We start from the raw sequence: 15988 nt of genomic DNA on the forward strand, positions 1-15988 counted from the left end.
GACCAGGAGCCCAGTCTTTTGATCCCCATGGGGCTGATTAACTGCCTTTCTAGCATCCTATGGGCTATTTGTTGACCATCCAATTTACATAAAAGAGAAATAAATGGTTTGTTAAAATCAGAGAAGAAAGATTTTTGCAGATGATGCTTACATCCTTCTTTCATGTGATCCTTGTTTGGTCATGGACTGCTGCCTGCTTGTGCCCACCCTGCACCTCTCCATTGCCCTGGGGATCACCCTCACTTTGTATACTTTGGGAAGTGGGGTCTTCCTTGGCTCACAGACAGACACATAGGAGAAGTGCCGCAAAGGCTAACAGTGGAGAAATCTATGAGCCTGTCACGTGATAGAACTAAAGGTAACTGATGATCGACAGCCTGTATGCCGTGTTGACAGCCAAGCAATGCCAAGTGGGCTTAAGGGAGGCCGGAGGCACTGGGTCTATCTCCTGGGGAGGATTTATGGGATGCTCAGACTATAGACAGGCTGAAGTCTGTACTGTTAGAGGGAATGTCCCCATAAGTGAGGTCACAGATTCACTGAAACGTCCTGTTTTCTTTTACTGAGGTTTTCTAGAATTAACCATCCCCCTTTCCTCGGCTCCAGACCTCTGGGGAGTCTATTATCTGCGCTGCTGAGGCCTCAGGGGAGAATTTTCAAACTTGGAACACTTGGGAGCAACTGGAGCTTTTGGTAAAGTTCTACCAGACGCCAATTTAATGCAATTTGCCTCATCTGCTCCTTTTGTTGCCAACACCTTGGGGTCACATTCCTTCCTACATTTGCCCTCTGGAGCCTTCCCTCGTGTCCCCTCCTTCAGTGGCCTTGCCTGAGCCAGACTCACTAAGAAGGCTTGAGGCTGATTTCTGAAGGTCCTGGCTCTCCTGCTAGGTGCTCACAGATGCTTAGGGAATTTGGGGGGTCCTCATTTGTAGGGTCAGGTTTGAGGGAAGGAGATAGAGCCAAGGGAAGCAGTACTGGAGTGCCTCTTCCCAGCCTTCCTACTGACTTGGTGCCTGCATTCCTTGCCCTCCCCTGGGCCTCAGTTTCTTCACATGTAAAATGAGAGGTTTGGATGGGATCTCTGCAGTCACCACCAGCTTTGGCATTCTAAGGGGCTGAGTGCTGTTGACAGAATGATTCATCATTTCATAGAAGCATTCTCCACAAGGCTCCTTAAGTAGGAAGTTCCCCCAGGGCCATTTAACATCAGAGGCATGGACCTAGTTCCTGAATCCAACCCTGATTCAATCACTGCTTATGTCAGCCTGGGTGAGTCATCTTTTGGGGTTTCACTTTCCCTACTTATCAAAAGAGGGGATTTGGGGAGACCTCTGGGAGAGGCTTCAACCTTCCTTGGTGATCTGCCGGTCACTAAAGGTCCTTCTAGCTTGAAGGTTCTCAGACTCACTCCTCTGGAATGTCCTTTAGCCTCTTTCCCAAACCAGGAAAGACTTGTTTCAGTGTTCCCTTCTCCCATGACACCTTCTCCAGTGAACCCCGTTCTGCTCTCCTCTCTCCCATCTTGGCCATGACCTCAGAAAGGGGGCACCACGGACCTTCTCTGCTTCTGTCTTTGCATGCTTGGTCATCTGGGATTTGGCTATTTCAAGCCTGTCCATCTGGTTTGCCAAGGGTCTAGTGCCTTTCTCCCCCTCAGCTCAGGGTTCCCTGCTAAGAGCTTTGGAGATGCCTCGAAAGCTCTGGTCACTCACCTCTCCATTCAGGAAGCAGTAGAACACAGAAACGAAGAAGCCCTGGTGAGGAAGGTGGGAGCCCATCAGTGCCACATTCCTAGGCAACCATCTGCCAGACCCTCCTCCGAACCAAGGGGCAGAAAGGGATTATGGGAAGGGAGGAGGGCGACACCTTTTTAATGACTTTGCCTGGCTCCCCACAGACTAGACAATGCAAGTCCACCAGACCATAGTTCAAGGCGAACAGTGGGGAAGGAAAAGTAGCATCCATAGCATCTGCAGACGCTGGTGGGGTGCTGTCCAAGGTACTGAGCTCAGTCCCCTGAGGTAGTTCCATTCATACGGAGAACTTACTATTATATTACCCCAGGCTTAGGCCCATTCCCTGTGCTAGGATTGGCTAGGGCTAGGGAGTCATTCTGAGGTGGGGATTAAGGAGAGGGTCCATCTTTACTGGGGTGAGGGGTCAGTTTGTGTCCACATGTGGGTACTTGTGGGCAGGTATGTGTGTCTGTGGGCATCTGCTCATGTATATCTTTGGTGCTGAACTTGCATATGCGTGTAAGTCTGTACTGTGCATGTCTACAGTGTGCCTGGGCAATAGCACCTGAGTGGGCATCAGTCCACGTGTGTATGCATATGCACATATATGGCTGTGTGCAGGTTCAGTTCACACATCCATAGGCTGGATGAAGCACACAGTCAGCTCTTGGTCATCTCTCCACAGATTACCTTCTCTCTCATGTCAACAGTCAATCTCAGGCCAGTTTTCTCCTGCCCTAACAGTCTGAACTTCACCTCTGACTCCCTGCTATCACAAATGGGGTCTCAGATTCCTTTTTATAGCAACCTTCAATAACACCTATTCACACAGATATCCACCCCCATGCTGGCACCTCCTCTGAATAGGCACCCAGTGGGCATGTATGTGAAAGTACAAGTGCCCCAACCCTCTTCCGTTCCCTCCTGCCCCCAGATGCCAAGACTCTGACCTGGAAGGACTGCAGGAAGGAATTGAAGTAAATGAACACAATCTGGGACACATCGTCATCACCCGGGTTGACGAAAAAGAGCATGTAGGTGATGCCCAGGAGGGGCAAGAGGACCAGAGTTGCCTTTACTGCCTTCCTAGGTGGGGAGAGGAGAGGAGAGAGGCCAAAGGTCATTGGGGCAGGGGCGCTGTGGGCACTTCTCCTCCCTGATGAGGAGGTGAAGCTACCAAGCTGAGGAGTGTGCAGGCCCCCTGGATCAAGCAGCAATTCAACAGCAGGGAGATCTAGGGGCCAGGAGAGCCCCAGGGGAGAAGGAATGGTCACAGAAAATCACTCTGTGACTCATTTGATTGACCATATCTGCCCCCTTGGAACAAGGGATTCTTAAACACAAAAGAGAGGAAGTGAATGAGGGCGGGCACTGAGCAGCCATGGGGGAGGGTCAGAATGAGGAGCAGCCCTGGCAAAGGGTGGGGCACCATGTCACAAACTGAGGGAAAAAGGAAAGGAAGGGATGGAGCAAAGCACATGTGAACCTCCTTGGTCCAAGTGGACACTTTGGCAGGTTTGCCAAGGCCATTTTTTCTCATTTGTTGGGTAGGTAGGCAGTGTAGGCATTGTTATTGTCCTTGTACAGAATTAGGAGATGAGTCACAAATAAGTTCAGTTAATGGCACAAGGTCACATCATCTGGACCAAAAGTCATTTACCTCCAGTCTAGCCCCCTTCTTCCTATTTCATAGCTCTATTTCCACCAAGAACTGAGTGAACACAAGCTCTAGTGTGAGATTCAAGTTAGCCATGAGAAATAACTCCCTGACAAAGATCAGGTGACTGAGAAGGAGTCTCCTCTTCTTCAACGCTGGCAGATCACTTTCCCCCTCTGTCAGTGGCTTCAGATCAGCCATCACTACTTGGCAACAGGGCAGGGGACAGATGAATAGAGTCAGGAGTACTGGCTGCCCACAGGGTGGCTGCTTACCTGTATTGCATCGTCTCTGAAGTGGTAGATGCTCGAAGCTTCGTCATCAAAATTCTAACAATGTTGAACAGGAAAACAAAATTGATCTGGGGGGAGATAGACAGAGACTAGCAGTGACCCTGGGATGAGCTGGGAGACAGTTCCTGCACAAGCAACAATGTGTTGAACTCCACAGCTCTCTCTCTCTCTCTCTCTCTCTCTCTCTCTTTCTTTCTCTGTCTTTCTGTATCTTTGTCTCTGTGTCTCTCTCTCCCTCTTTCCCTCCCTCCTCCATCTTCTCTGCTCCTCCTCTGGCCTCTGCCCTTTGGCAGGACACTTTCATTCCTCTCTCAAGGCACAGCTCAAATGTCACCTGTCCCATGAAGCCCTCCCTGATTACCCCAAGAAGCAGGAAGACTTCCCTGTCCTTATGATGAGAAAATCTGTGTATGACTAAGTCTCTTGGAGTGGATGGACTTTCTTAATTATGGAGAGAAAGCAGCTTAGAATTTTTTCCTAGTCCAGTGACTATATTAAATGCATGCTTTTCTTAGCAAAAGAGCTGAAGCTTTGGCTCTATGTGCTAAGGTAAAGAGGACAGAGTCCCATTAATTAGTATCTTAGCTGAGAACTGTAGCTAAGGCTCTGAGGTGGGGGGACACACACACACACACACACACACACACAGAGAGAGAGAGAGAGAGATGAGAGAGAGGAGAGAGAGAGAGAGAGAGAGAGAGAGAGACAGAGAGAGACAGAGACAGAAAGACAGAGACAGAGAGACAGAGACCCACAGAAACTAAGATGCAGAAACACACAGTCAGAGAGAGAGACAGAAAGAATTGTGGGGGAATGTTTTATTGCTACTTTTCTCAGTATGCTATTTCTTTAAATGTCTTTAGTTTGAATTAATTGTATCCTCCGGCTGACTAGTAAAATACTGGTAGGGGCCCATGGGCTGTGGTTTGAGTGGATGGGAACCCACAGATTATCTTGAATTTGAGGTACCTTTTCAGGGGTGGGCATGCAAGGGGGAGAATTCTAAGGGTCTCCATAAGGATTATTAACTATTACCTTCTGCTTGGCTGCCATCTTGTCCTGTTCTCAGTGCCTGTCACCTAAAATGTTTGTTGATTACTGTTCTCTGACTACTTCTTGATGCTCCTAGCCTCTCTCTGCCTCCTCAACCTTTTCTCCACCCTTCAGCCCTCTTAGAACTTTCTCCAGACCCTCCATAGGGAAAGGACTCTTGGAGCCACTCCTGGAAGAATGACTATTTCAGCTGCTGGCTCCAAGCCAGGTACCAAAGAGTCAGATCTGAACACAAACACAGTCCAGGCCTAACCTGGTCTTTTAACAAAGGACCTTACAGTCACTGTGACCTTCTCAGATGGCATTTAGAGTTGAGTGTCTCTTTCTCTCTCTCTCCCTTTCCTGGAGAATCAGCTTAACATTTAAGAAAGCAGCACCTGGTGTTGTAGCTTGGGCCCAAATGAGAAGGTCAGCTCATTTAGGGAGAGCTTTGACCCAGGATGATGTGGGCAGGAATTCTTAGCGTGAGGGGGGAGCAGGAGGGGAAGGAAATAAATTTTTAATCATAATTTTCTCAACCCTTTCCATCCTCCAGTATGGACCATGACCCCCTGGAATAACCAAAGATATGGAAAGAAAGCCCATTCAAAGGTACCTTCCTTTGCCTCCTATCTATGGACTCCTGGAGCCACACAGACAGATGAGACCCAGAGAGACTGCACTGATCACAGACAGATGCACTATCAAGACTCTCACCACCTCTGGGAACACAGATTCCTCAGCCATCCTTGATGCTCTGACCTAGGCTGGTAGTTGGTAAGTTCTTTTACAATCCAATCAGCTGACAAATGCCAACAATCCTTCCTCCAACTCATCTCCAGGGTTTGTCCCTTTGCCTCCACTCCCACCATGGCCCAGGCCCTAATGAGTCTCACTAAGACTTTGCAACAACCTTCTAATTTCCCCCTCTGCTTCTGGTTCTCCCCTCTCCAATTCTTCCCCTACCAAAGACTGCCAAAATGGTATTTCTGAAGCACAAGCCTAACTCTGTAATGTTTCAGCTCGAGTCTTCACTGGCTCCCTATTGCTTGCCTCTAGCATAAGATAGAAACTTCTTGGCATGAAATTTATAACATTTCACAACTTGGCTGGAACCTAGCTTTCCAGGCTTGTTCCGCATGGCATGGTTCCAACCAAATGGAACCACTAGTCTCTTTTTGAACCGAGCATTTCTCTCTCCCCCTTTTCATAGGCTGCTGCCATGGTCCTGCCTGGAATGCCTTTCCTCTTTACCTCCACCTTTCAGAATCCCTAGTTTTCTTCAAAGCTCAGTTGTGTGGTCATCTCCCCTGAAAATCCTTGCCTGAGCCTCCTGATGATTGGCCCTCCTGGGTTTCCTCTTCAAACCACCTTAAAGTTCTCTCAGTGGGGATGAAAAAAACAGCCAGCTTTGAGATCGCTGACATCATACAATCTCCACTCAATACACATGTCTGTAAGTTAACAAGTGTGTGGGGATCTCACTACTTGACTGGTACCCAGCATGTACAGTATGAGAGGATCATGGACAAGGAGGGCTGGTGTGCAATTTGCAGATGGTACAGGGATGACAGCAGCCCCTCTACTCTCTCTAATGTCTCCCATCCCCCTGCAGTGGTCTAGGAGACCTCCTGGGAGGCTCTAACCCAAACTCTCAAGCCTTCCCAGAAACTCAAACTTCAGGGATGGAAAAGTGCTCTGGGCTGAAGCCTTTCTGTCCCCTCTTCCCTACCTGCCAGCTGCTAGTGCCTTGCCTCTGGGGTGGACTGTTCTCTCTCTGTCTCATCTTTTTATACAGTTGCTTGTGGGTTGTCTCCCCCATCAGACTGGGAGCTCCTCAAGAGCAGGCACTGTGTTTTGTATCCCAAACACATAGTAGGAACTTAATAAGCACTTGCTGAATGACTGAAAGCCCAAGAAGGAATGCCTCAGGAGCATGGAGAGCTCACTGCCAAGGGCACCTCTAAGTCAGAGGCCAGCAGTGGCTCTTGTTCCCTCCTGACAAGGGAGGCAGCGTCCAGCCATGGGGTGGGGGTGGGGAGGCAGTTTACAAAGGCACAGAGGTGGAAGGTGATGTGGTGATGGGGGGAGGACCATCTCAGGGGCCAATGTGACACTTGGAGGGAGGAGAGTGATGCACTTTACTGCCCATTGGTTCTGACCTTTCTGACTCTTTGTTCTTTCTCCTTCAAATAATTCAGTTCAGACAAGTCTATTGTGTTCAAGAGCAATTTCCAGGTGCTTGGATATGAAGGCGAAAGCTCGATAGTTTCTGAGCTCAAGGAGCCGATGGTCTACCAGGGTGGGGGCGGGTGACAAGGATCCCCAATGGGAGGAAGGATCCGCGGCTTCAAGCGGAGTGGCTGTGACTAGGAAGAGACTATGACCTCTGCCGGGTCCAGGATGGAGGGTGCTGTGGCCATTGGGATGTGACAGTGTCAAAGCACAAACACCAAATAAATCATTTTATAAAAAGTGAAGTGACTGTGCTCTGGGGAGAGAGAGAGAGAGTACCCAGGAGATGCTGGGAAAATTGAGGTTGTCCGTGCCTGGGACACAGTGCCCTCCACACCAGTCTTGGGATCTATTGACCACCATCCTTGCCTATTTTCTTCTTTAGAACCAAGTGGTCTGTAGTATTCATCCACAACAATGTCCCATTTGCTCCATTGACTATTTGGTCAGTCTCCCCCCTCTCTCTCCACTCGGGTGCCTGGATTGCTCCACGTGCATTTATGTTCTTACTTAATGTGCAATGCTACTTCCCCTTCCCCAAATGTCTTTTGAATTTCTTTGGAATAAAATCATACCTTTCCAACCATGAATAAGTCTCAATGATATCTAAGAGCCTAGATTTGCATCCTTGCATTCAGATCTCTAGTTCACTGTGCTGAGTCCCTGTCCTCTTTGCATTTGAGCAAACCACAAATCTGTAGGCTTTCTGTCTGGCTCTCTTCTTGGATTTTGGTCTCCTGCCAGTTACTGGTCATCTAGAATAGTTTTGTCCCTTTGATTACACCTGCTGCTCTCAGTACACCAGAGCCTGGCACATCAGTATGGACATTTTCTTCCTCCCCCTTCATTTTCAGTTGAAAACCCTCTTGATCACATTCAGAGGACTCCAGCCCTTGTAAATGCACTCCATCTCTGGCTCAAAGCCAGTCACTCTTATTTCTTAAATGAGGGTCCAGAAATACTTCTGCTTTCAGATGCTCATTATGATCATTCCTCCCCCACCCCAGCCTGAGCTTCTCTTCTTTGATCTCAATTCAAATCAGCTAATTCAGAGTTCCCAGGAGCCTGTGGTCACAGCACCCTGTGAGTCTATGGACATATTACAGCCACTTGGAATCAATAAATATAATTCTTGTTCCAGTGGCCCAAGGTGCCTAGATGTGCCAGCACACACAGTGAGCATCCAGGCTCCACCAGTGCTATGCATGAGTGGCCATCCCATCCTCTATGAATTCACTGGACTGGGTGTTGGCATCTTGAGGAAGCAGAAAGGGCACCTGGAGTCCAAAAGCCCAAATACTCTGGGTCCTGGCTACAGCCCTTGCTAGCTGGACAACCTGGGCCAAAGCATGGGAGCTCTCATCTGTTCCTGGGGAGAAACATCAGCAATTTTCTCATCTGCAAAACAAGGGATTCCTCAGGGTGTAGAGAAGAATGTGTTTTGGGGACTTCCAAGCCACACGGGGAGCTTTTAGCTCAGTGTGAGCCAGCAGTGTGACCAGGCAGCCAAAAGAGCTAACAAGAACCAAAGCTGCATCCAAGGGGCATGGCTTTCAAGACTAGCAAGGAGACATCCTCTCAGCCTCAGCCCTGATCAAGCCTCTTCTGAAATACTTTGTCCCATTCTGGGCACCACAGTTTAGTGAAAGAGTTTGTAAGCTGGATTGTACCTAGAGGACATCCAGGAGGGTGATGGTCCTCCAAGTCATGTCTTATGGGGACTGATGGATGGCACAGGGGATGTTCAGCTTGGAGAAGAAGGGACTGGGGCTGGGGATGCAGAAGCATGGGATTCCAGGTGAAGGAACTGAGGCAGGAAAAGGGAAAACTTAGGAAGAACATGACACATGTCTCCAAGTGTTAGAAAGGTTGTTATATGGAAGGAGTAGCCTGGCTCCACTAGGGGGTGCCACAGGGCACAGAGTTCTGGACTTGGAGTCAAGAAGATCTAAGTTCAAATTTGGTCACAGGTGACCCTGGGAAAGTCACTTACCCTCTGTCTCAGTTCCTTTACTTGTAAAATGGGGATAGTAATAGTTGCTACCCCCTGGGGTTGTTATGAGAATCACATGAGATAATGGTTGTACAGAACTTAGCTCTGTGCTTGGCAGATGGGAGGAGCTTCGCAAATGCTTGCTTCCTTCTCTCCTCCAAAGAGCAGAACTAGGAGTAACAGGTGAAAGTTATGCTCGATGTCAGGAAGCTTCCTCATGTTTTGGGTGGTCCCAGAGAGGGTTGGGGTGTCCTGAGAGGTGGCAGGTGTGCCTCCCCATTAGAGATCTCCATGGAGAGGTGGGATGATCATTTCTTGGGGAAATTAGAGAATTCCTGTATCCCTATGCAGTGTACTCATGGGACTGTTTGGCCTCTGGGGGCTCTTCCAGCTCTGAATTCTGTTAATACTGATTCCAAGGTAGTTTGTTTAAAAGTCATGAAGTGGGAGGTGAGGAAAAGCAAGGGAGGAAGGCGCTATGTGTTCCTGGGGTGGCCACGTGACTCATGTACCAAGCACCCCCTCCGTGGGTGTTGGCGTGGCTCCATCTAGATGCGGGCCATTCTCAAAGCCCCTGTGAAGAGACATGACTCTTTAAGAAAATTGGTATCTGTGAGAGCCTTGAAATTACAGAGCCAGAAATAAGGATGACGTCAATGCCGATTGCTTACAGGGCTTTTTGGGGTAATTTGGGGGATAGTCTACATAATGTATTCATTTGGCAAAATGCGGCTTTTACTTAAACTCTACCTTAATTAAAGCTCCCGTGTGAATTAACCACATAGCAGCAATTATGTTTCTGATGTGAATGCGTTGGGCAAATCGTGGGAAGCGGCGGCGGGCAGAATCTGCTCATTATCGCCTCATTCTGGCATCAGCTCCTCCAGTGGGGAAGGGGGAGGAGGGCACACTGTGGGCACTTGGGACCTGGTCCAGCCTCGGGAAGGAAGGGATGAGGGGCTCAGGCCTGTCACGGCAGCCAAGCAGTTTTGAACCCCTCCTTATCTGCCGGCTGCTGTTACTTCTGCTCTTGTTTGCAGATGAGAGACTTTGAAAGGTGGAAGAGACTGCAGAGGTCATTTCCTTTAATCTCATTTTCAGAAGGGGAAACTGAGGCACAGAAAGGGCCTAGCCCCTGACAGTAAGTGACAAAGCTGGAACCAGAATGCAAGTCAGGAGATTTCTGATGGCCAATGTTTGCCACACCTGTTGGGTGGGGAAACCCTTTCCTCCTTCCTTGGGGACCATTTCCCTGATGCCCCCAAGCTACCCTTCCTAGGCTAGAGTAGTTTACACAAAAGTAGAACTAAAACGAACAATTTTTCCCCTGGATTGCCTTCACAGCCATCATCCCCATCATATCCCAGTCACCGCCATCCCATTCTGGAAGCTAGGTGGTATAGTGGGTAAAGTGCAGGGCTGAGAGTTAGGAAGACCTGAATTTAAACCCAGCCTTCGACATATACTGGGTGACCCTGGGCAAGTCACTTACCCTCTGATTGCCTCACTTTGCTCATCTGTAAAATGGGGGCTATAATGGCCCTTACCTTGAAGGCTTGTTGGGGGAATTAATGAGGTCAACACTTTACAGGGCCTGGCACACAGTAGGCACTTTAAAATATTGTTTCCTTTCTTCCAACCCCCTTCATCCTCATCATTGCAATAGCTCCCCATCTCTGTCATCCTTTTCTCATTCCCATCTCCATTACCTTCTTCATCACCATCATCATCATCATCGCCCCAACATCCCTCTTACTGCCCCTATGGCCATTATTTCCATCTTCGCCCCCAGCCCCATTACCCTCTTAATCACCTCACTCCCACGCCCATCACCACCATTACCATCCTCATCATTACAACGCATCAAAATGTTCATTAATCAATATTATGATGTGGGCGATCTAAATCTCCATGATCTTTACCCTTGTCCCTACAGTCCTCGTGGCTGTCCCCTTCACTCTGATGGTCACCATCACATCCCTGTCACCACTGTCCTCGTGGCTGTCCCCTTCACTCTGATGGTCACCATCACATCCCTGTCACCACTGTCCTTGTGGCCATCCCCTTCACTCTGATGGTCACCATCACATCCCTGTCACCACTGTCCCCATGGTGATCCCCTTCACTCTGATGGTCACCATCACATCCCTGTCACCACTGTCCCCATGGTGATCCCCTTCACTCTGATGGTCACCATCACATCCCTGTCACCACTGTCCTCGTAGCTGTCCCCTTCACTCTGATGGTCACCATCACATCCCTGTCACCACTGTCCTCGTAGCTGTCCTCTTCACTCTGATGGTCACCATCACATCCCTGTCACCACTGTCCTCGTAGCTGTCCCCTTCACTCTGATGGTCACCATCACATCCCTGTCACCACTGTCCCCATGGTGATCCCCTTCACTCTGATGGTCACCATCACATCCCTGTCACCACTGTCCTTGTGGCTGTCCCCTTCACTCTGATGGTCACCATCACATCCCTGTCACCACTGTCCCCATGGTGATCCCCTTCACTCTGATGGTCACCATCACATCCCTGTCACCACTGTCCTTGTGGCTGTCCCCTTCACTCTGATGGTCACCATCACATCCCTGTCACCACTGTTCTCATAGCTGTCCCCTTCACTCTGATGGTCACCATCACATCCCTGTCACCACTGTCCCCATGGTGATCCCCTTCACTCTGATGGTCACCATCACATCCCTGTCACCACTGTCCTTGTGGCCATCCCCTTCACTCTGATGGTCACCATCACATCCCTGTCACCACTGTCCCCATGGTGATCCCCTTCACTCTGATGGTCACCATCACATCCCTGTCACTACTGTCCTTGTGGCCGTCCCCTTCACTCTGATGGTCACCATCACATCCCTGTCACCACTGTCCTTGTGGCCATCCCCTTCACTCTGATGGTCACCATCACATCCCTGTCACCACTGTCCTTATGGCCATCCTCTTCACCTGTCACCAGCATCAACATTGCCACCACCATAGAATCTCTCCTGCATCAGGACTCTGCTACCTGTCTGATTCCACCTTGCTCTCAATACACTGAATCACTTCTTGTTAGCTGTTTGTCTGACTCACCTTCTCACACACAGCCACATATACCACCCCCTTCACCTGATCCTACCATTTTGTTGAGCAATTAGGCCTCACCGTGTGCATGGACAGAGGAGGAACTGCACAAGGTGGAGGCACCAACACCTCCCTCCTTGATGGACATAGCAGGGGGCAAAGGAGAGTGTACTGGAGCTAGAGGCACAGGACGTGTGTTCAGATTCCAACTCTGTCACTACCTACATTACCTTGGGCAGGTGACTGACTTTCTTGGTGCCTCAGTTTCCTCATAAATAAAATGATAGGATTGAACTAAATGATCCCTAAGATTCTTTCCAGCTCTGTATTTCATGCTACACCATGGCCTGACATTCCCACCACCAGAAGCAATCCCCTGGGTCAGATAAAAGCAGGGTTGCTGTCTTCAGACAGCACTTGGGAAGTGCATCTGGTACCTGGAAAGGGAGGAAGAATGCAGAAGCTAACCTTCCTAGCCCAATCAAAAAACCAAACAGCACAGTACTATGGGAGGGTTGTGCATCTTATTTCCACCAAGTATGGAGAATAGAAGGGGGTGTGCAGTGATATGCATAGAGTGTGCCCTGGTTGGATTTCTGTCACAGCCAAATGATGGCCCTCCATAATTCAAAGTTCTGACTGGTCTCACTCCAAGAGGAGAAAGTGAATAGGCTCAGTGAACCTCCCCCCTTTAGCCCTCCCCCACTCTCTAGATTATGAAAGAGACTGAAGTGTTCCTTGAAAATAGAAGGAAGGACTTCAATAAGAAATCAAAAGATGAGGGTCTGAAGAAAGAGAGAGGCATTGTGATCTATATCAGGAGGTTGGAGAATAAAAAATATGGCACAAAGGAGAAAGTGAAGGAGTCTGATAGCTAAACCCCTGAAACTAAGTATCAGATTGGAGGCTCTTCCCATAGAGGGGTAGAGAGCTGGACCACCTGAGGCAGAAGCTGCTTATGCTCCAAGGAACCATTCAAGTCAACAAGCTTACATGAAGCACTTCCCCAATGCAAGGTCTTGTGTTAGGTGTTGGAAATGCAAAGGCAAACAGTTCATGCAGTCAAGAAGCTCGAATTCTACTGGCCCACTGAGACATCTTCACAGGTGCCATGCTGAGGAAAGGTCATCTAGTAAGGAAGAGGAGAAGGAGAGGCAAGCAGTGGTAGCTGGTGATTCCTCACTGAAAGACACCAACTTAGCAGTTTATTGACTTCGCTTTAGGAGAAGAGAGGTCTGCTGCTTTCCAGATCACCTATCAGGGGGTTACTGAGTATCTCCTGAGACGGGACACTGTCCACCTCAGGTGATTCACACAGATAAATGATAGGACCAGAGGGAAACTGGAAAGTGCTGCTCATGATGACAATGACTTTGGCAAACAACAGCAAGGGTAAGCATACAGGTTCTGTTGTCATCCCTGCTGCTGCTGAAAATAAAAAAAACAAGAGCTTGGAGAGACTTGGGCTGTTGGTGAAGAAGATGGTGTCTGGGAATGGGACTTTGATGTCTGGATCAAGACTCAAAATACAGCTTCTTTCTTGGACACTTGACGAAGTTGTTAAAACACATTTTCATGGAGTCTGGTGAATATAAGGAGAAGGGGTTTAAAGGGAAAAGGAAGATGGAGGGAGAAACTGACTGTGTCACCCAGTACCTATGATACCATAATGAGTAACTACAATGTAGGAAGACAGACAACCACGAAGATGGACAAAATTTCAACGTAGTCAACATCCAAGAAAGGAGTTGGCTTGGATCATGCCAATGGCTGGCATTTATAGAGCCCTTTAACGTTTGCAGAATGCATTAGATCCATTATCACACTGGCTCCTTACAGTTTTTACAATACTGTGAGCTCTGGCCCTCGGGCATCGTTTTTGCAAATGCTCAAAGTGTGGGTAACAAGCAAGGTAAAGAAAAGAGTCTAATGTAAGGAGGAAAACTGGAACACACAGGAGTCACTGAGGCTTTTGGGAGGCCACTCAAGACTCTCATATAGACTCTATTATTTATCTTAAAGGAACAGAACAGAAAAATGAGGAAGGTCACTAGTGTCGTCACACACACATATACATATACATACATACGTATATATATGTATATATATATACGTATGTATATATATACATACATACATACACACACACACACACACACACACACACACACACACATATATATATATATATATATATATATATATATATATATATATGTATATTTATGTGAGGAAATCCATGAACCAGGATCAGGCAAATAGTGAAGAGCGCTGGGGTAAAGGTAGCTTGGTCCATCCATCTCCACCAGCTATCGTCTTGTAGCTCTCCTGCCTTTCCTGGCTAAACCCCTTGGGAAGGCCATCTATAATGGGTTCCTTTACTTCCTGTCCTCTCACTCTATTAACTCTGTAATCTGGCTTCTGACCTCATCATTCAACTGAAACTACACTTTCCAATCATTAATTACCAAATCCAACGGTCATTTTGAATCCTCATCCTTCTTGACCTTTCTACTGCTGTTGATACTGTCCATCCCCCTCTTCTCCTGAATACTGCTCTTCTGTCTAGGTTTTTGTAGCATGGTTCTCTCCTGATTCTCCTCCTACCTGTCTGACCATTTCTCAGACTCCTTTTCTAGGTCTTCAGTCGGGTCATGCTAACTAACCCTGGGTGACCTCCAACGCTATGTGTCACACCCTCTTCTTTTCCCTCTATTACTATTTTACCTGGTGATTTCGTTAGCTCCTGTGGCTCCAATTGTAATTTCTCTACCAATGACTCTCAGATCTACTTATCAAGCTCTGACCCCTCTCCTAACCTTCAATATAGTATCTGCAACTGCCTATTAGACACCTCAAACTTGATGTCTTGTACACATCTAAAACTGAACTGATTATCTTCTCTTCCCCATTTGGTCTATTGCCTATTTTTGTTGAGGGTACCACTATCCTCCTAATTACGCAGGCTCACAACCTAGGTGTAATGCCCCACACTCTCTGTTAGATGCCTTTCCTGCTCTCCCTCATTGCTAGTGCCTGCCCTCAGTGGTTACCCTCAACTTACCCTGTACATGTCTTGTTTGTACATAGTTATTTACACATCATCTCCTTCATTAGACTATGAGCTTCTTAAAAACAGGGACTTGTTTTGTGCTTTTCTTTATAGTCGCAGTGTTCAATGAGTTGTTGTTGTTGAGTCATTTTCAATCATGTCTGACTCTTCATGACCTCATACGGGGTCTTCTTGGCAGAGATACTGAAGCAGTTGGCCATTTCCTTCTCCAGTTCATTTTTACAATGAGGAAACTGAGCCAAACAGGGTGAAGTGGCTTGCCCAGGGTCACAAAGTTAGTAAGCATCTGAGGCCAGATTTGAATTCATGAAGATAAGTCTTCCTGACTCCAGGTCCACTGCTCTATCCATTGAGCCATCTAACTGCCTTGTTTAGTCAATTCTTGGTACTTAAGAAAATAGGTACTTAATAAATACTTGTTCACTTAACTTATTGACTTAGCAAAAGGAAAAACAGAAGCAATATTGTCATCGGGGCATACTAGAGACCATCTGAACAGAAGGAGTAAATAGATGAGATGTCTGGAAACAGACATAAATCTGGCATAGAGCCCTGATGACAGATTTGGAAGACTTCAATTCTCCATTATTTGTTAGAGTTCTCTCTCTTCCAAAATCAGACTGTCTAACAAATTCTTGGTTTGGCTTAACAACATTTTCATGTTTTAAAAGGTGGAGGAGATTCTAATGGAAACTGCTATTCTGGATCTGATTCTGACCAATAAGGAGGAACTCAGAGTTGAGTTAGAAATGATTCCATTTTAGAATCTGTGAGAATAAAGGAGAAGCAAGCCACGAACAGTCTAAAATGCACTTTAGACTTTGGAAGATCAGAATTCAAAGAATTTAGAGAAATGGCAGGGTCTTTTTGGTTTGCTTTTGTA

The 15988-nt window shown here is 47.6% G+C and overlaps 1 protein-coding gene across 6 annotated transcripts in view; it reads right to left on the minus strand.

The window, feature by feature from the left end:
- Positions 1-1715: 1715 nt before the first annotated feature.
- CRHR2 (corticotropin releasing hormone receptor 2) overlaps positions 1716-15988 on the minus strand; it is a gene marked incomplete at its 3' end in the record, with an annotated part of 93596 nt that continues 79323 nt past the window's right edge. For all 6 annotated transcript variants that reach the window (XM_036738354.1, XM_036738356.1, XM_036738359.1 and 3 more), the window contains 3 exon segments: positions 1716-1757; positions 2690-2825; positions 3672-3757. In XM_036738354.1, coding sequence (XP_036594249.1) covers positions 1716-1757; positions 2690-2825; positions 3672-3757 — 264 coding nt within the window.

This window comes from Trichosurus vulpecula, chromosome 9, assembly GCF_011100635.1.
Source record: "Trichosurus vulpecula isolate mTriVul1 chromosome 9, mTriVul1.pri, whole genome shotgun sequence".
Taxonomy (NCBI): Eukaryota; Metazoa; Chordata; class Mammalia; order Diprotodontia; family Phalangeridae; genus Trichosurus; species Trichosurus vulpecula.